This window comes from Polyodon spathula, chromosome 14 (genome assembly GCF_017654505.1).
Source record: "Polyodon spathula isolate WHYD16114869_AA chromosome 14, ASM1765450v1, whole genome shotgun sequence".
NCBI lineage: Eukaryota > Metazoa > Chordata > Actinopteri > Acipenseriformes > Polyodontidae > Polyodon > Polyodon spathula.
The window spans coordinates 13,064,395-13,086,373 of record NC_054547.1 but is presented as its reverse complement, the minus strand read 5'-3'; the positions used below and the strand labels follow the sequence as shown (position 1 = coordinate 13,086,373).

The following is a 21,979-nucleotide window of genomic DNA, read 5'->3' as shown; positions in this document are numbered from 1 at the left end:
AACAGTTTATTTGTGGTTCATCATGCATTGCAAACCACAATAAAAACACAAAATCTTTGAAATTTGAATCTGAACGAATTAATCATTACAATATAAAATATACAAATTATCTGTTCATATTATCTTTAAAAAAATATATACAGAAGTCTTAGAATCTACCCCATTATCATTCTTTCTCTTCGCCGCATTGAGGTTACATTTTCTAAATATATGTCTCTTGACTTTTAATCCTTCATTTTTCATTTCTGAAAGGTCCTATAAACAAGGGTCTTGACTGTCAGTGTGGGTTCCCAGTCTCTCTCATAATGGAAAAATAAATAGGAAGATAAACTGATGTTCTTTACACTGTGCATTTACTCATCATGAGATGAAGGGAAGGGTACTTGGTAAGCAGGGTCATTTTTATTTTATTTGTTATCTTGTAAAACATACATTTCAGTGTTTTTTTTTAAATACATTTTAAACAAACCTCCTACTCATCTCCATTTGTGGTTCTACTCTGTCTGCTGCCAGCAAAGATACTGTACATCTTCCAAAACACAATATGCTCTCTCTCTCACGAGCAATGGTGGGGGATAAGAATATAAAACTGCTGTTCTGAACCAATGCAAGCACTGTAAAATATAGCCCATTGTAAGTATTGTAAAACACTATGCAGAACATGCAAAAATCTATGAAAGAAAACCTATCATGGACATTTACAGTAAATGAAACAGTTTAAGTTCACAAATACTATAAAAAAAAAAAAAAAAAAAAAAAAACACGAAAACACATTTATAAATAATTTGTGCATCTGTAGTAATGATCCAAATAATGCTTCATGACTAGTGGGACGCAGAGTTGAGAGGGATGTGCCTTGATGGGAAGGGCCCATGTCTCATTGACAAATTGGTGAGGGAGCACTGGCACTGGTAAGGATCTTCACAGTTATGTATTATGTACTACAGTATGTATTATGCTTTCTTATAGATATGCATATGAATAAAATGCATTTGCTGTATGATTCGTGCCGAATACAGTTCTCTACACTCTTTGTACCTTTCATAAAAAGTAACTATGTGCTACTAATACCTCTTTTCCACTGTACAACAGAGCCGAGCTGAGCCAAACCGGGGCCGTACCGAGCCCTCACGGTGTGGTTAAGGAGAGCCTGGGTTGCTGATTTTGTCTTTTTGAGTGTGTGTGTGTTAAGTGTATAGCACCTGTGGTTTATGCCCATTTGCTTCAAATCGTCGGAAATTCAGGCATAAATTTTCTCATTTCTGACGCACAACTCCAGATCTTCCTGAACACTTCTATCTGCCCAAAGAGAAACTAGAGTCTGCACTTCCTCATCGTGTCAAGGCTATACCTTTCCCTCATCACAGTCGCAGCCCACAACGTTGTTTGTTGCTTGTCTTTCTGGAGTGTACTGACTGAAGCAACGTAATGACGAAAATCCTTAACCCCGTCCATGGTTTGGCTCGCACCCAGATTCGGGTGCCCTGCGAGGCTGAAGTTTCATGGTTTGGTTCTTTTTGTTTTTTTGTTAAACAGCTAAGTGTCCACTAACAGAGCTGAACTTCCAACAGGAATCTAACTCCAAGCGATCAATAAAACAGAGGAAACCGCTTTTCCATCCTGAAACTTATGATGTCTTGAGGCTACTTTTTCACTGCAGGGGCAATGACACAAAATGTGTAAAATTGAAACATTCTGTATTTAAAGGGTTTTGCCTAAAGGATCCAAGGACTTCAAGCTTGCGGTCAGGCTGCAGCACTACAAAGGCCTGTTCGTATAAAACTGTCCCACTCATTAGGGTATTTCATTGTGTAAGCATAGGCGACAATTTTATAGCCCCAACACTTCAACAATCAAACAGGCAGCTGTTTTAATGACTTTCAGTTCTGTATTTAAAAGGAAAAAAAAAATTAGGGCCCTTTTGCAAAAATGAATTATTGTATCAGAAAAAAAGTGACAAGCTTTGCAATTGCTTCAAAACACAGTCCCAATACAGGATACAGAGGGCACAAGATTTTAATAAATTTCATAGAATTCTTCTTTGTAGTATATAGTTTATAGATTTTTTTAATTTGTTTTGCTTTAGAAGTATAACTACTTACTTAAACAGTGCAAATTAACAAAGAATATTTAGAATTTATTCACATTACAAAAACAAAACAAAAAAAATAAAAAAAAACAATTGTGGTCCTAACTTACTGTAAATTAAAAATATAATAAACCACATATAAAAAATGCATTTATTCGTGTTCTTTGTAACCCCTCTGTATCTTGGCCACTATTTCATACAATTATGAATGAAAAAAACATGAAAAAAATAACAAGTCAGAATGCATAATGCAGTGCATATATTGTATGTCAACAGAATTACAATGCAATTCTCAATGGAAGAGAATGGGAACCGTCTACTAATTGGCACTGGGACTCTGCATAATTATCGCTGAACTGTCTCCGCCACACTTCAGTGCCACTAGCCACTCAAGAAAAACAAAAGCAGTCTTGGCTCAGCAAAATCATAGACAACAAGTATAATCAAGACGATATTCAAGCTAAAATCTTCCAGCGGAGGCTTTGCTGGACAAAATAAAACATTATAGGGCCTTGCCAAACCTATGGTTTATTTAAAACTGTGAAAACTAACACCACCACTGTGCTCATGTTCCCAAAAAGCAGATCACATTAAACTTAACACCTGCTCAGAGAAGCATAACCAGAGCAGTGTACTATATGCTGGCTTCCCTGCAGATTGGTAAAACTTATTTTTCTGCTATCTACTGATGGTGAAAGTAGTCATTTTAAGGACAAATAAAACAAAACCACATTTTAACATACCTGAGAATACAGAGGCAGACCTTGCACCCGGATGTTAGTCGGCAAAAACCAAACCTCTGTTTTCCATCAATGTCTGTAAGCACAAAGGTAAAGTGCTGGCCCACCTGGCTCTGCGATACCCTGTTAACAAGGAAGAGGAGTTATGAAATAAGTTCCCTTATAAAATCCTGCCTGGCATAGATACACGTTTGAAAGAAAGTATAATTGCAGTGCTGTGTACAAAAATGAAAAGTTTTTTTTTTTTTTTTTTTGAAGGGGGTACATGTGTTTTCAAAAATTATTTTTTTTATAAAAAAAACCCTACAAAGTTCCGATTTTTCGTAAGTCGACACATCTTTCTTTCCTTTTATTTTCAAATGAAAATAAATTTGGACACATGTAGGTTTTTACATATATATAAATATATGATATATATATATATATATATATTATATATATATATATATATATATATATATATATATATATATATATATATATATATATATATATACCTATATATATATATATATATATACACATATGTGTATCCTTCCTTGTAGAAGGAAATCCTTTGACTTATAGAATCAGGAACTTTTCTACTATCACTGATTTATTAACACTAAATCATTAAAATGCTATTGCAGTTGTTGCTATTTTGAGTTATATATATATATATATATATTACAAGTTCATAGACGTATGCTATGAAATTGAAAATGGTGGTTTACAAAGGCAAAACGTTTGTGTTGCAAAATGTTTCTATCAATAACATGTCTCCACTGGATGGCAGCAACAGTGTTTGAGCAGTAGTCTCTACTATTATGACAATACCCATCCCCCAGCCCCAGTGCTCAACTCTACTTTTAGTTTTAAATAAAGAACGGTAACATTTACTCAGTGAACAGCAAATTAATTATTTTAAATGTCTCTTAATATCAATTAACAAACTTTGATCTGTACAAAAAAAATACATGAATTAAAAAAGAGAAAGAAAACTACGATACATGTTTATATTATACAATTTAAAATCCACCCACTCCTTTAAATGTATTGGCTACAAGGCCTTCATTTTAGCATTACAGAGAGAAACTAACATTGATGCCAGTGTAGGCAGTATATTTTTTTAAAAAAAGGACATCAGATCCATTTTAATGTAATTTCCCTTCGTCCATATTTAACTTTTTTTTTAAAAGAATGATCATTCTGCCATCACTTTAAATTGTGCTCAAAAAAGGTGCAAGTAAAATTATGCTTTTTGGATTTTTTAAACAAAACTTTTAAAGCCACTAAATAAACTTGCACTTGCAGCTTTGTAATTTTAACACAATGTGCATTTGGTGGGTATCTTTATATTATTAGTGCTTTAATTCTGACAACTGCACAACCTTGAATCACACACCCCTTCCGCTATAATTTTCAGTGCAAATAGAAAATGTAACATGCAGACCTTTCGAAGGTGTTCAAGGCTGCCTCCTCCAAAGTCTGAAACACACCTCAGTGTAATCAGCATCTGCCCTGGCTATTGACTGCCGCATAAATATCCACTACACTCAGTATTGTTCAGCGAAAGTAAGTAGTTTAGCAACTTTGACAATATTACTGTAACAACTGAACCAAAGTATGTATTTAGTGGTAAGATAAGCTCTAGCCAATTCTGTTATTTACATACTGTACACAATCTACAGGTCTTGTGTACGCTTTGCATAATGAGGGGGAAGCAGTATGGAGAGTGCAAGCAATGGGAAGGTTGTTGCTTTAATCTTCTAATCAGATATAGACTATTACTGTTTCAGGATTGATAATGTATTTTTTTTTTGTTGGCTTTAATAGTCTATTAAAAAAAAAAAAAATCACTCACACAAACTATTTCACAGTACCTTTCAACGTCAAAAGGGAAGCAGAACTTTGGCACAGTCTGCAGTACTTCCTGTGAAACCAGATGGGGAAAAAAAAACACTAAACATTAAAAGACTAACAAAAGCATTGGATTCAAAACACTTTGCTTAACTTTGTCAGAAAGCTTAGAATTGTAATGACTTTTTCATTCTTATTGCAATTTTTAAAAATACAGCTTTTTCATTAAATATCTTGGGAAATTGGGTTGTTTCAAGGCTTAAAATAATAAGCCACGATTAAGTTCACCATTTATAAAGGGGGAATTAAATTGTATGCTTTGGCAGATTGCAGTGACAATGGCAAAGAGGTACCAGGAGTAAAAGCCCTGGCCTGAAGGGTATTAACACCCCACACTTCCCCAGTGGGATCCCCTTCACCAGAAGCATATGGATTTTTACAAGAAGTGCTGCACCATATGGGTAAGCCACGTCTGCTGGTACTTGTACCATTCTAGCCATGGGGACTTCCGACAGATCCCGGCTCAAAATATACAAATGCTGTTTCAATTAAAATGTAGGAGGAGAAGGATGAGCATTCAGGAGAATAACAGTACTGTAGGAAGTTTAACAACTCTGTCACAAAATAGTAAAAGTATAAACTTTTTGTTTTAAATGCTGCAAAAATCATTTTTTATACAGAATATCATGTTTTAAATTATTGTAATGTGCATCAGATTGCATGCATATTTTAAATCATTGCATAGGGTGTGAATTAACATTTTGCTTTCTGAGTAATATACTTATAAAACATACAAGAGACAGACAAAACAAAATGCATAATAAACTAGAATTACGTGCAGATAGCTGGCCTTCCAACCTGAATTATTCCTATTATTCCCTCTTTCTAAGCAGGATTGCAGATAGGTTATTTCATTAGTAATACATATACACATATCATGGGGGATGTTGGAAGAACAATAAGATATTTTTGTTTACTACTGACACAAGGTTAGCACTCACTGTGAGAGCAGAATCATTTGCGGCAAAAACATAAGAAAATACATTTCTTCAACCAGGGATAATGTACTTGTTCATTTATTATGCAGAAACATATAATTTGCATGTATGTGTTTCTATCATGTTTCTACATGTTTTATTTTAGTGTGTTTTTTTAAAATCTAAATCTCGTCTGTAAAAGTCTGTTGAGTATCTTAAATAAATAGTATTACATAATTAAAACATGGTAAACAATTACTGCAAATAAAATTATTTAAACTTGTGATCTTTAAATTGTCTGTATTCTTTAGGCACAGTAGAACATCAATTAAATTTCAGTTGTAAATGTCCTGTAAGCTGTTTTCAGTTCTTTATCTCACTTAAAAAAAAATAAAAAAATAAAGAAGAAAACTCCCCAGTGCTCACCTCCCTTCTCTACTGGCAGAATGCTCCCTAGGGGCTGTGTCTTTAAACCTCGACACTCTTTAAAATTCAACCAGCCAGCAGGTCTATAGACTGCTGTATAAACAATATAGACAAAAAAATTCTTTCCTCAGCTTATGTTGGTGGCAAAGCTGCTCAGCTGAGGCTGTGTCTCCCCGACAGCGCTGGCTAGGGTTACATAGATCAATCAAAGAAATTGTATCCAGCTTCCGAGGCTCCAGCCTTCGCACTAATTACAGATACCTCTCAATACATTTCAAAATAGAAACAAAAGGTATTTATTCAAGTCATATTTTACATGACAATGTAGGTCTGCTTAAGACTAAAAAGAAAACACCAGTTACTTTTTGCAAAATTGATTATGGAGCCAGTTGCTTAGAAATGTTTTGGCCACCAAGGCCTTAAATTTGTTTTGCATTTGTTTGTTTTGACTTCAAACCTGTATGAAAGCTTTTAAGACTAAAGCAAATTTTAGGCCTTTAGTCTTAAAGAAAAGAAAAAAAATGAAACCTTTTGCCTATGGTGCATGTTGGCAAGCTTTCAAAAGAATGTTACCAGTATGCTGTAGTCATTTTTTCTTTTTTTGTGACCGTCTCTTTCCAGATCGAATATTGCACCTCTAACTGGTCCCATGTTGGGCATACAAAGTGTCAGCTTACCACAATTCCCCTTATGAAACTGAAATCACAATTCTTTGATGGAATTGCACTGAAAATTTAATACTAGCTTTATGCCTGAGGAAATTACAAGAATTGTTCAGGAAAAAAAAAAAAAAAAAAAAAAAAAAGAAAAACACAAACTACTGATTTATCAACAGCAACATCGTATTCCCAAATAACTATAGCATATGTCATATTCTGATGGAGTATAGTTTTGTTTTAAAGACAGACAAACTGATATTCCTCTGGGCAAAACTGGAGATTTTGTACCATACGCCTGAAAGATGCTAAGCCATAAACATCATTAAGTGAGTGCCAACTGGCCTTGGGGGTTTTACCCATTTAAGCTTTCATCTCCCACTGGACTCTACAGCTTTGTATTACCCTGCTGTGTGCTCCTGTGTCTATGTGCGGAGACTGCTCCATGGTCCAGCAGCACAGAACAAATCCATGTTTGCTGAATCTTAAACCAGGCATACTATTATATAATAGAATGTAATATACAGTATGTGTACATTTTTGAAGAACAACAACATAATTTCTAGATCTGAAGTTGTTGTAATATGTACTCAGGGGTCAAATCTATCTTACAACTTGCAGTAGGGCTTGTACAATGGCACTGATACTATATTAAAAATACAGAGTAAAGGAGTATGTAGCCTGTGATACAAACATGTACAACAGTGTTGGTATAAACTGTGTCACTATTTGCATGTGCTACTGCTACTTTACAGGATAACAAAAAGACATGTTCAATTTGTTAAAAGCTTAATGTTCCTGAATCACTGTACATAACATAACATGGTATATTAGGTATATTAAAATTTTCATAACTACACACACACAGTACATACTTTCAATTGTAAAACAAAAAAAAAGGAGTCTGTCTAGGCAGGAAGCAATTGTGTAGTATTAACACACATGAAGGTGAAACCAATCTGTGCATTGCATTACAAGAAGCTTATCTTCACTGCTGTATGAACATTATAGTGCAGAGTGCCTAAAAAGTAAGGGATTCTATGTAAATGCTCCATTCTCTTTCCTATAAGAAAGGCTGCTGTATGCAAGCCAACAGTTCCAACAACAGCTTTTTCATATTCAAGTTTCCATACATTTAAAGGGGAAATGTACTCAAAATAACAAGGCTCTCTAAATGCTCTGTATAGATAAAATATGTGTCTTGCTGAGCCAATTTTGTTAAAGTCAAGCTTTTGGCCAGTATACATTTTTTGTCCGCTTTCTGGGTCAGCTGGAAATGCAGGCCGTCGCTATATTGGAACGTTTCTGGCGCCGCGGTTACGTCATATCGTTGACAGCCACCCACACCAGTGAACGTCGGCAGGGTGAATTATGTCGGAATGCAAAGAGTTCGGGTGCAAATATAACAAACGGAAAAACAGTAACAAAGTATTTTTGTGTGCCTAAGCCTTTAAACCAACACAGGATGGCCAAAACAAAACAATGGCTACATAATATGGGAAAGGGACATACGCTCAGTAGAATACCATGTGTGCCTATGGAGCGAGTCAACGACAGGACGGCACACAAAGCGCAATGCAAGAGAGCTCCAGTACATTCAATGTTAATTTGTTTGAATGGTTTTTATATGATACACTGCTCAAGGAGAGGCTGAAAATGCATCACAAGCTTTAGTTAACATGTTTTCTATTGAAATGGTTATAGATTCATTTGCAATACAGTTCCGCTTTAACACAAAGGAAAGTTATTTCCCTGCCATCCGGTTTTATTTGACAGATAGAAGCAGTAATTCTGTACCGTTTAACTCTAAACTGGACTCAAATCAGTTTCACTTTGTTGGAAAACTGTTTCCACTGCAGACTGTAATAGATTGAAGTGGATAAAACATGGGGCATCCAGGACTCAATATCTCTCCCCATTGTATTGCAAATCACAGCTCCTGAAGCGTGACAATTTGAAGTTCAATGCTACATTGTAGATATATCAATGAGGCTGACGAGTTTCTGATTGTAATGGTAAAAACACACTGAAAATGTCCAGATTGGAACAGTAAGAAAGTAAGATACCATACAAAGAGTATGCATTGTCTGTATGTATGTATATGTACCGTAAAACTTCAAATAATCGCCTGACTCCAATACGCGCCGGGTCTGCTGGCAAATACTGTAAATAAACAGCGGGTCTCTAAACGGTGGGTCTCCGTCATTGCTATTGAAGCTGAGCAAGGTAAGGAGAAGCTTGAGCATAGAACTGCTAATAAGTGACAGCAATGAAAGGGACTCTCGGGACTAACAAATAATAATAATAGAAAACGTAACTTAAGTTAGGCCTACATGTAATGCATATTTGTTTACGGCAGTTATTATGTTAGAAGTTTTTGTAATTTTAAGCGTGCTGAAAGTAGACCAGACACAAACCTCTTGGTGTATTTTAACGTGTTTTGTTGTATTGAGAATGTACAAGTTTGAGATTACACAATAAATTATTTTTGATAATGACTTCTTGCTTTTATTGTTCATTTTTAAAAACATTTTAGAAGTTTTTATTATTATTATTGTTATTATTATTGTGCTCTAAGTGTAGCTTAAACACCTGTGTTCTGATATCTACAGGGCTGACTCAGAAGCAAGAGAGGGCAGGGCAGTATATAAGGGCTACAGGCTCGCTATGAGAGGGAGAAGGAGACGACCGGCACTATAACCGCTACCCAAGCATTTTATCCATTGTTGTGATCCCCCTGGAGCCTCCATTGGGGGAAGCGAGACAGAGAGAGGACAGACCAGTCTGGATAAAGGGAGCGACTGAAGTAACACTCTAACGAGCGTATGTTCAAAACACTCTGTTGCGCTTAAATTCACGTTCAAAACACTCCCTTTCAAGACCAAAAACACTATAGCTATGTACATCGAAAACACTTGCATGTAGCACAATCATATCAATAAACAGATTAATACTAATACATACATACCATATTTTCTAATAACTACTTAAATAAATAAAAACAGCTACATTTAATACATGTACCCTATTAGTTTTGATTCAATGTATTTTGTTGTTAGCAGTCTATATATTTTCTTCTAAACATGCGTAAAATGTGGGTGTAATAACAATGCTAATTTGTCTAAAATAACTAAACATGAATGTCACTCATATTTGCCAAAGTGTTACCACTATTTACTATTTAGCTAACTAAGACTTGTTAGAAACGGAAAGCCCAACTTTCAAGAAATATTCAGTTATTTATCAAACGAGAAATATCCAGATGCACTTAAATGGTACATTGGAAGAAAGGTAATTTTCTGAGACAATGCCAATATTTTTTCATTATGGCCAACTAATGTACAAACACAAGGTACACAAAAAAAACAAAAAAATGACAAAGGTAAGCCACAAAATACACATTCTATTAATCAGTATGTACATCAGTGTGTTACTACTTGTTATAATAATAAACATATTTTTTTGTTTATTAAAAAAAGTTTTATTAAACAAGACAGAACATGTTGTACAATGAAAACATTTGTAATACCTCGAGAATGATTGTTGTTTTTGGAGCAAAACTCAAACCAGCTTAAAACAAGGTCATCTGTTAGCCATAGATTCCAGTTTACTGTATTGGTGTGTGTGTTTCTGGATGTAGTAGTTTTTTTCTTAAATGTGTATATAGTTAATTTTGGTAATTTGTACTTTTTGTTTGCTTTGTATTTCAACTCCGTATTTTGATATACAGTACGTTTGTACAGTTAGTTTCTAGTAAATTGTTGAGTTGGTTAATTCAGTTAGCTTTAGCTGAAAAACATTTGGGAAAAATATGAATGTAATACCATACCTGTTAAAAGCAACGCAAACGGTTTGAACTTAATGTTCTGTAGAGTGTTTTGAGCTTGACTGTGTTTTGAAAGTACGTAGTGTGTTGTTTTGAACGTAGAAGCAGAGTGTTATGAATGTGACCTGAGTGTTTTGAACGTACACTAAAAATACTCATAAGAGTTTTGTGAGCGTACTACACCAGCGTATATTACCTGTGCACGAACTGTTGCAGGCACAGGTGAAAGGCAGAGTGGGAGAATAAGCATAGAGAAAGAACTAGTGACTAAGAAAATTATAAAAAAAAAACTTAAGCGGCACTCAAAAAACGTGATGTGTCAAATACAACTTCTGTGTCGATCTCCTGTCTTTTACAACGGTTCCACAAATGGGGGCCCACAAATCTGTTTAGCGCCAGACCCACAAAAGGTTAATCTGGCTCTGGCTAGAGAGCTAATATAATCGCCAGTCTCAAATCAGCATTTCCCAAAACCGATTATTACAAATCCCTATTCTCTACCAAAAAGACAAGATTTCAAGTAAGATCAGGTTATCCCACCTCACATCATATAAAACACAGCTACACCATTGTGTTTATATCTGTTTAGTTTCTAGTGATTGCATATGCGAACTGGTACAGTACAGAGTATCTTCACATAAGGACCAAATGCACCCGCAATCACCCAGGATGAACCACAGATCATCATAATCAAGAGCCATTAACTAAGTAGGCTTTAGCATGAGTACAATGTGCCTGGGCATAAAGGCCAGCACACCAGGTGGGTCTGCCAATTTTACTGGAATTCAACACTCCCAGGGAGCCTGTGGATAAATTCAAGGTGTCTTGTGTTCCAGCCTTAAAAAAAAAGATGACCATCTCAGCACAAACATTCTGGATTGTTCAGATAATTTTCCCCAACATCCTCTGGACGGTGAACGACAACCCACAGCAGGCAAGGAAAGGAGAGGCAGCTAATCATGAAGTTTCAGTTTGGACCTTTTGATTGAACATGGTGTCATGTAGCACAAATACTTGGTTTTAGGGCCCTTGGGAAGAAGCAGGGTTTCCTTACATGTTACAGCAGTCTACCAGAACAAATAATTCTCGCCAAGACAACCCAACAACCAATTAGTTCACTGTTAAATTCAACAGCCTTCAACCTTTAAGGAAAGAAAACAAAGTGCATTACAATAAGCTTAAACTTCATAGCTTTTAAAAAGTCCAAAGTCTGATGTTGACTGCACTGGGTACCGACAACGAAAAAGGATCTAGCCAAACTAATTTATTACAAAAAGCCAGAATTGTGTTTTTTTTTTTTTTTTTTTTTTTTTTTTTTAAGAGCTTATGTTAAATGTATGAAACAAAAGCTTGCAAGTGACAATAAAACATTTACTCTTGTCACGTACATGTATAATTTGCTCTTGCAACTTTAATGCCGGATACTGAAGTAGTTGCTGCCTTATAAAAAAAGGCACAACAAAATGAGTGGAGATAAACCTCAACAGATCACAAGATAGTGAGCCTGTAAAACTTCCTGGTGAGAGATTAGACACATGACTTCCTCTTAAACTACAAGTAATTGTGAGACAAATACATGCTTTTATTTTCTTCACTTACTTAGCTACAGCAGAAGTCCACTTCCATCTTCTTCAAAATCTACTGATAAACCGGGTGCAATGTGGCAAGGATAGAACAGCAGTACAGCTACTGACCCAATGCTATATGCTACAGAACTGCAGGTGTCGGCTGGGGGAGTCAGAGACTGGATTCATACAAGTAAATGTGCATATTTTGTTAAAAAAAATAAATAAATGTAAGCATCTTGGGGGAAACACATTTTAGGCTATTTGAATGTGGATACCTATAAGATAAAATACAGTTTAAAATGTAGGCAAGATAAGATCATTTGTTCTGGATCTGCTATATTTGAGATAAAAAGAAATACAAAAAGCACCATAACTGAATATCATAGAGGATTGACTTAATTTGTGGCACAGATCACTAGCAAATATATGCCTAATACTAACAAAATATGCTTTTACATGGTCTTGCACAAGGAATCCCTTAATTTTGAGTTTTGAACATGCAACATGCAGCACTATATAACAGTGCTGTACAATGCATACCACACAACCTGAACGGAGAACTGTAATTCTATTTTAACTGCTAAAAGGAAGCATGATTAAAAGTTCACTCATAAAACTTGTGACTGTCAACGGGCAACCAGAATTATGTTTACAGATTTCTCAGAAGTTGGGCGACAGATCTGAGAAGGTATAGATTAATTTCCATCTGTCTGCTTCATTTGCAAACCATCTTCTTACGATTCAAATATATGCCTTTGCTTCTGCACGCAGCAGCTGGGGATGACCAAGACTTCAGAGTGCTCAAGTGATCATTTTCACTTCATATTTCACAGCCGATGTGCCAGCTCCCAGTCTGTTCCCCTCTGAGTCCTATTCTGCTGGAGCAGATCTTCTCTCGCTGCTTTTTCTTTTTTCTTTTTTTTTTTTAAAAGAAAAAAAATCAATTCATATTTCCATAATCCACACTTGTGTCTTTCTCTTTCTCTCCTCCCCAGGGTGGACTAACCTCTGCACCCTGATCTACGGCCTACAACTGTCATTACGCTCAGCAACAATAACAAGATAAACAAAAGGGCCCTGTAGAGTTTAGATTTGCTGCTGCCATATGCTGGCTAACTTTAGAAAAAGAAAACACATATCTCCAGCAGCAGCACAACAAAAAACGCAAGATGCGTAATCCCAATAATGAGCAAACTGAATGAGCCCTTTATGTTTATGTGGAAAAGGCCAATCCATCTGTACACACGCTGGGCAATACAATCTTAACCAAAAATGATTTTATGAACGCTGGTACTGTAAAGATAAGTCATACAGTACTAACAAAGTAATATTCTAGAAATGTTAATAATATCATTGTAGGTAGGAATTACTAAGTTGCACAGAATAATCAGTTAAAACCAATGTTTTAGTACTTAAGCACAGTAGCATATACCAGTAGTGTACAAGGGTAGATGTATTGATTTTTCAAAAGATGCAATTTGATCACGCAATCTTTCATGCTGTGCTGGTAACCATTTGGGTATGGCAAAAGCATGCAGCTCTTTTTACTGAGCCTTTTTTTTCTTTTTAGCCTTCATTATCAATACATTTCATAAGCAGAATGTGTATGGCAAGCCAAATTATCATTTAGAGATCTCTCTAAATAGTTAGATATTATTCTAGATATCTCTAAATATGTGAAGATATCTTAAACTGATTTACAGATATCTCTTAATGGAGCTTTAAATTATATATCTAAAATGGATTTTGAGATACCTTTAAATCATTTAAGATATCTCTAAATGAACAGGAAGTTATTTAGCTATATCTCTAAATGATTTAGAGATACACCTAAATGAAAAGGAAGTTATTTCAAGACATCTTAAAATGATTTAGAGATATCTCTAAATGAACAGAAAGTTATTTAGATATATCTCTAAATAAGCTATATCTCTAAATGAAAAGGACGTTATTTCAAGATACCTTAAAATTAATTAAAGATATCTTTAAATGAACAGGAAGTCATTTGAGATATCTTCAAATGATTTAGACATATCTTTTAAAATGTTTTAATTTTAAGAACTCTCTAAAATGACAGTTTGGCATACCATGCTAGCAAAATCCACATGGTTTCCATAGTATTTAAAGATATCTGTAAATCAATTTGAGGTATCGTTATTACATTTTTAGACATCTCTAATTGATTTACAGATATCTTAAAGTGAATTTTAGATATCTTAAAAACTACACAATTAAAGATATCTGGAATTCAATTTGAGATATCTCAAAATGATTTAGAGATATCTTTTAAATATTTCAAGATATCTTAAAATGCAATTTGAGAAATCTCTAAATGACAATTTCTCTTGCCATAGAATGTGTGATTTGAGGTCTTATGTGCCTGAAGATCTGTATACAAATAAAAATGACAACCAGCTCCACCTCAAGCCCTAGATACTATCTCTCCTGCACATGACTGCTACTCCTGTTTACATATTTTACCATATCTGATTTAACACAGCCTTAATGAATCCTACTGTACTGGTCCACACAAGAGGCCTTATCTTTGTACAGCTTCCTCAGTTATAAAGCTGTTAGTCATACTTGCCATTGCTGTTATGGTATTGCTGTGACTTAGAAATACCGAATGCAAAATAAAAATAAGAATAAACAGAAGTGAATCCTTTTAGCATGGTTTAAAACAATGCAAGCAATAACACCTAACTTATATAACATAAATGAAATCCATTATTTCAACAAAAGTTTAAACAAACACAAACCATCAGGAAGCTGGATTCTTATGGAGATCCAGTATCTATTCCTGTCACGACTGCATCATTACTGATATGTCAGCTATCGAAGAGCTGCTCACTGCTTTTCATTACAGTCTGCCTATCCACGGCTGACTAGAAGAGGATTTTTATTCTAACTTTAAAAAAAAAAAAAATTTCCAACCTGGTCTCCATAGTCCTTCGGGAACTTCCACAACACCGCTGGATCTGTAAATAATTGACAGACAGCATTAATCAGGAGCGGAACACAACTAACATTCAGAACATAAATATTAAAAGGGGGGAGGGGGGGTGCGACAACGGGGGGACAGCAGGCGGTCAGCTACAAGCTCTCATGCAAGTCAAGAAAATACAGCTCAATATCTACAAGAACATACCAATGTATTTCACCATTTGATTTTATCTATTCATTTATTTATCACAAAGATTTCCCATCTGGTTAGCTCTATCCTGGAAATTACGTAGTGACAAACCAAGGGTTAAGTATATCGACAGTATATTATATATATATATATATATATATTATATATATAATATATATATATCTATAATATATATATATATATATAATATTTCTTTAGAGAAAGCCTGCGGTGTTGTAGTACTATAAAAGACCATCGTCTTAACCACATCAGCAACAGACCACCCCCGCTTCATCAGCTTGCATTTTCACTGCCCACACTCGAGGCATTGTGTGTTCATCAGTATAGGTCTTATATTTGAAAAGTCTGTGATGTTAGCCAATAGTATTTTTTTTTAAATTATTTTTAAGGTTGTTTTTTTATTAGTTTATATGACTTAGCTTATACTGTAGTAGAAAACAGTTGTACTACATGAACAACATTTTATCTGCTGTTGGAAAATGGTTTACAGCATTTGTCATAAAAAGCCCTACATCTTATTGTTCCACAATTCCCCATCTGTGGGGTACCAAATGTGATTGTACTGTAACTTTTAGTTTCTATAAAGGAAAGTATGCTTACAATACATTTTCATCAAAAGTTGTAATGTCTTGCAACCGTAAATGAACACCTGCTTGTGTCAGATACCAGTATACACTTTTACACTCCCTTTATACTGTTTAACACAACAGCTTGATTACACAAACCATACACTCACTACATACACCTTACGCATATAATCACAGGTTTGAAAAGTACAAATACATCCTAAGCAACTTCTCCTGTGTCATCTACTGTACACCTACATAAATAATAACTTTAATAAAACTGTGTTACATTACACATCACATGAGTAGCATGGAATAAACCAATATACTGTGGGAAAGGACATTAGTGATTTTTTTTTTTTTTTTTTTTTTTTTTTTTTTTTTTTTTATATATTTTGATAAAACAATACTTCAAGCACATTAAACTTTCTCTAGTTATATTTAAAAAAAAAAATACAAAAAAAAAGAAACCTTTAGTCTGCAACCTTTCCTTTGCAAACAGCATACTCTAATTCAAATTAGATAGCTTTGTACAGCAATATAGTTTCATTTAAATGAGTTGAGGGGGCCAAATACAGAGATCACGCAGTCTGCATTTTGCGTTTCTTAAACAGGAAGTGGTGTTGAGTGTGACCTGCTTGTCAAAGAACAATTCCCATCAACAGTAGCTCAAATGCTCTTCATATTTCTTTTGATAAAAGGTCCTACACATAGGAATTAGAACAGTTAGTCAGTAAACTATTACAGCATTTTCATATTATAAATGCAAGAAATAAAAGGTTTACTGAACTCAACTGAAGTTAAACATCAAAATATAAAAAACACCAAGTAAATAAAGAATACTGTACTGGGTGTGAACATTAATTATTTCTTTATTGGATAGATAAAACACAGACTACTGTATTTTAGATAACAAATGGGTTTAAGACTAAGATTAGACAATATTTAGAAAAAAACGGACATTACAGCAAGTGAGCAGTGAAGAAGCTTACACAGTGAATGATAATATGCTCACCAAACACAAAAAAGGACATTATGATGGCCGTGAAGCATGCTTTATACAGTAGTATATTCTATGTTACCATGGAAACAGAATGCTACGTTGAAAAAAAAAAAAACCTTGTAATGTTCTTGTCCACACATAGGTATGAACAAAAAATATACTCCTATAATATACGTGTTTCTGTGTCAGACACTCCCTGGTCATCAGTTTCATTTAAAAACAAACCACCACCATTATCACTGTAGCTTCAATAAGCACAAAACAAGAGAGAAGAAATAAAACATTCAAAGTAATAACATGGGTATTCAACAAAACAATGATGAGAATAAGGTTCAGACAAATAACAGAAGAATAAGGAGGAGACATTTTTAACAACACTTAAACCCCACAAAACCAGCCATATTTGTGTTCAGTGATGTTTGTGTTCAAACATCAAACAAAATAAAACAAAAACGCAAAATATCCACTATAAATGTTTAACTGAAAGTTTGATAAGTCACCACCTTTATTTATTTATTTATTTAATTATCACGTCCTTTATGACAGTTTCGCGCAAAATGTTTGTCAGCAATATCGCGTATAATGCTGTTTTGTACCCAGCAAGGAGATGAGTCAAGTTTTCAACTTAGAATGGTATGCAGATTGTTTTCATTTCGTGCTAGGTTGAAAGACTGAACTCAAGGGGATAGGAAAGACTAAGAACATTGCAGCACTTTGTGACTTAACACTATATTCAGACCAGTAGCAAACATTTTAGGAAAGATCATTGTTACACCCCAAACATTTGTCATATCGGCACCTAACTATGGAGACAATGGAAGAACTTGGCTGACAAATAAACTGCATCCTGTCAACTTTAAATCATCTACTACTGTATATCACAAGTGACCATTATTTTGTCACCTTCTTCATACTTTTAGCAGATTGTCAAACAACGTGCAGAATAGGCATTTAATTATTCTGCTGCCCTAAAAGGACACAGCACAGCACAAATGAAGTGTTATAATTTACTGCATTTTGAGAAAAAGAACTAACTCACTTAAGGACAGAGCAGACAGAATCAAAGACACATAACATAATCCGATTCCATGATTTCACGCACTTTATTGTAAAAAGATTTACAATGACTGAATTTTCTTTTCCTAAGGGATTGTTTCCCAGATGCCCCATCTGATCTGTCAGTGTTAGGTCAATTTTATGCTGATTTTATGAGTGAGAGGATGAGAATCACTGCCAAAAAATCCTGCGACCACAGACAAAGTACCTAGAGCACGACATATATTTATTTATTTTATAAAACAGCTGCATAGTAAAAGCTAAACTATTCAAAACACACCTCGGAACACATGCTTATTCATACGAAGAAGTAGAACTTTGCAAATAACAAGCCCTGTGGGCCAATTTTTTTTTTACAAGATTTTTATAAGGAAAACACAAATTAACTTTTTGTTCTATTTTGTCCTACTTTATGCAGGTAGTTTTAGATGTATAGTGACTAAGGTTAACTTTACTTTAAAACAGTGCAGGTCTGGCCACAGCAACAGTGTGAAAGACCCCACCCCCATCAGTAACATATATGTGGGTCGTACTGAAGATACTACATGATCCTATAAGGAAGATTTACATAACCTCTAAATAACTAAAGCAGGATTCGCACGGGGCTACAAACCAAGTGTCCTCACAGTTTGTCAAAAGTAGAGGCTATCTAGTGACCTCCCAGACATGGATTATTTTTCAGTAAGAAAAAAATCGGTAAATTCAAAATGAAATGAGATTCTAAACAGTTAACCGGGTGTACTTAACAAATTTATGTTTATTGTAAAGTCTGGTGTTGCTTTGAGGCTGAGGTCGATTTGCATGGGAGTAAAAAGACACAGGATGCCTGAGTTTGAAATTTTACAGGTTCCAGTGTCCTGTAAAAAAATCAAAGCACCTCTGAGAAAAGTATCTGGGATAAAATGGACGGTTCGCAAGGGCGAATCGAGCTTAAGTGTGCCTTGAGTTTGACTGCACATGTTTCTCAGATTGTTTACTCAGGCATTGATGGAGTCACTGAATAAAGGCAACATAAAAGAACAGTAACCGCATCATCATGTACTGACATACTGATTTCATACGTTTTCTTGTGTTTGTTTGAATGTTCCTCTGAACCCAAACTTCTTAACCCGTTGTTGGAAAGAGGGAGTTGGGGGAACAAAAACAGACTTTTGAATACAAAGGGTCCTCCCAAAACACCCCCAAAAAAGCCCAACCGCTAGCTATTAATAGATAAAGCATAATCACGGGTATGATCTGCCATCCTAGGCAAACACCCTTCTAGTTTGGAATCAAATGTACTGGGCATAACAGTATTAAATATCTGTACTCGGACATTTGGGCTCCGTGACTCAGATATTAACGACGAGTCATTTTTTATTTTCCATTACACAAATATTACAGTTGGCCTGTGCAAAATAATAACCCACCCAACAAAACATTATCCAAATCACTGGTTAACCCTCTTGTCTTTGCAGCCAATCACAGTAAGAATAAGAAATTGGAAGAGAGTCAGGTTGCAGCATAAACACACCCCCACAGAAATCCAACTGGTAAACACACCTCTTTTCAATTAAGTTCTATAAGGAATAAATGATGTCAGCATGGTAAACAAGTACAGTGGCTCTCAAAAGTATTCACCCCCCTTGGACTTTTCCACATTTTATTGTGTTACGATATGGAATCAAAATGGATTTAATTAGGAGTTTTTGCCACTGATCGACACAAAAAAAGTCCAGAATGTCAAAGTGAAAAATAAAATCTACAAATTGTTCTAAATTAATTACAAATATAAAATGGAAAATAATTGATTGCACAAGTATTCACCCCCTTGAGTCAACATTTGGTAGAGGCACCTTTGGCAGGAATTACAGCCATGAGTCTATTTGGATAGGTGTCTACCAGCTTTGCACATCTGGACAATGCACTTTTTGCCCATTCTTCTTTGCATAATTGCTCAAGCTCCGTCAAGTTGGATGGGGACCAAGGGTGAACAGCAATTTTCATCTCTTTCTACATACTCTCAATTGGATTGAGGTCAGGGCTTTGACTAGGCCACTCCAGGACATCGACCTTTTTGTTTTTAAGCCACTCCAGTGTGGCTTTGGCTGTATGTTTGGAGACATTGCCCTGCTGGAAGATGAATCTTTTCCCAAGTCCCAGGTCTCTTGCAAATTTCAGCAGGTTTTCCTCCAGGATTTCTCTGTACTTTGTTGCATCCATTTTGCCCTCTATCTTCAAGTGCTTTCCAGGCCCTGATGCAGAGAACCATCCCCATAGCATGATGCTGCCACCACTATGCTTCACGGAAGGGATGGTGTTCTCAGGATGACTTGTGCCAAACATAGCGCTTAGAGTCAAAAAGCTCTATTTTGGTCTCATCAGACCATAGAATCTTCTTCCACTTGGTCTCAGAGTCTCCCACATGCCTTCTGGCAAACTCTAGCCAAGATCTGATGTGAGTTTTTTTTCAACAATGGCTTTCTTTTTGCCACTCTCCCATAAAGGCCAGTTTTGTGTAGCACCCGGGCTACTGTTGCCCTATACACAGTGTCTCCCAGCTCAGCCGTGGAAGACTGTAACTCTTTTAGAGTTGCCATAGGCCTCTTGGTGGCCTCCCTGACTAGTGCCCTTCTCGCCCGGATACTCAGTTTTTGAGGACTGCCTGTTCTAGACAAATTCACAGTTGTGCCATATTCTCTCCATTTCTTAATAATGGACTTTACTGTGCTCCGGGGGATAGTCAATGCCTTGGAAATGTTCTTATATCCTACCCCTGATTGGTGCTTTTGAAGAAGCTTATTCCAGATTTGCTTTGAATGTTCCTTTGTCTTCATGATGTAGTTTTTGTTAGGAAATATACTAACCAACTGTGGGACCTCCCAGAGACAGGTGTATTTAACCTGAAATCATGGGAAACGCCTTAATTGCACACAGGTGGACTCCATTCAACTAATTAAATGATAAATGAAAAATTAAAAATGATTTATTAAGGATGCGGGAAAAAACATTAGCAATATGCTGTGCAGTGTCAACCTAGAAATCTGTCTGTGTGAACTTCATGTTTTTGTTCCATTATGAACCTACACAAAGCGGAAATACCAGGGGCGGCCGGTTAACAGTGTTCACTTGCTCGCTGAACCCTCAAGTGCTTCCTTTCTGCTAGGTGAAGTGTGTTTCATTTCCTCCCTCTCACGTGACACTGGCACATCAACAAATCCGTGCATCCCATCTGTTTAATGGGCTGAAGCCGGGTTGTGCTCACTCAGAAATGCGAGCACCCAAATCCGCCATGCACATAAGCAGTAGCAGCCAGCCGTCAACCACGACTGTTTATGATTTGCTTAAAAATGTCTGTATGGAGCGCAGCCGGTAGCGAGCACGGTGATCAGGTGATCAGTGCGCATGTCCCAAGACAACAAATGCTATAAATACGAGCAGCACGACTTCAGCTCTTCTCAGTCTTACATAATGTGTTACTCTGCAGAAAGACAAAAAATGTGTGTTTAATTCTTTAAATATTAAAATTTTATATAAAAAGTATAATTATCTTTGTCTAACTTCGTCTAAATTAATGTTATTTATCTTATTTGTTCAACTTTGTTCTTTTCACAGTTTTAATCTGCTTTTATTTTGCACCGCCTGTCCCTTTTTCTCCAGAGGCTGCTGCCCTTCAGCAGTGCTTTAACTTAAGTTCAGTAATATCTTGCTGTGTACGGCAATTTGTTTTGTTCAAGACCACTAATGCCTGTCTGGGGTAATCGGTTATTAAATATACCATGCAGTATATTTGTATTATTTTAGCATTATTTATAGAATATTTTATATTATTATTTTTTTAATCTTGTTGATAACCAGGTTTCTACCACTGAAGTTGGCCCGCTGGACCCCACCCCCTCACCTGTTTCTGAGGTGTACCCAAAAATTTTGGCCACCAGCCGCAACTGGGAAATAAAAAAGCATAATGTTTTTGTGTAAAAGAAAAGATAAAAAATACATGATCTGAACTTAAATGAACTGAAGCACAATCTCAATAAAAGTGCAAATGCAATGAAAGCAAAACATGTTTCTGTTTTGCAAAACAAACAATTATAATAATA

The 21,979-nt window shown here is 35.6% G+C and overlaps 1 protein-coding gene across 2 annotated transcripts in view; it reads right to left on the bottom strand.

Annotated features, from left to right (window-relative positions):
• LOC121326985 (DENN domain-containing protein 1B-like) overlaps positions 1 to 21,979 on the bottom strand; it is a 100,418-nt gene that overhangs the window by 58,572 nt on the left and 19,867 nt on the right. For both annotated transcript variants that reach the window (XM_041270693.1, XM_041270694.1), the window contains exons 3-5: positions 15,056 to 15,099; positions 4,692 to 4,741; positions 2,833 to 2,952 (exon numbers count right to left, since the gene is read on the bottom strand). In XM_041270693.1, coding sequence (XP_041126627.1) covers positions 2,833 to 2,952; positions 4,692 to 4,741; positions 15,056 to 15,099 — 214 coding nt within the window. The remainder of the gene's footprint in view (positions 1 to 2,832; positions 2,953 to 4,691; positions 4,742 to 15,055; positions 15,100 to 21,979) is intronic.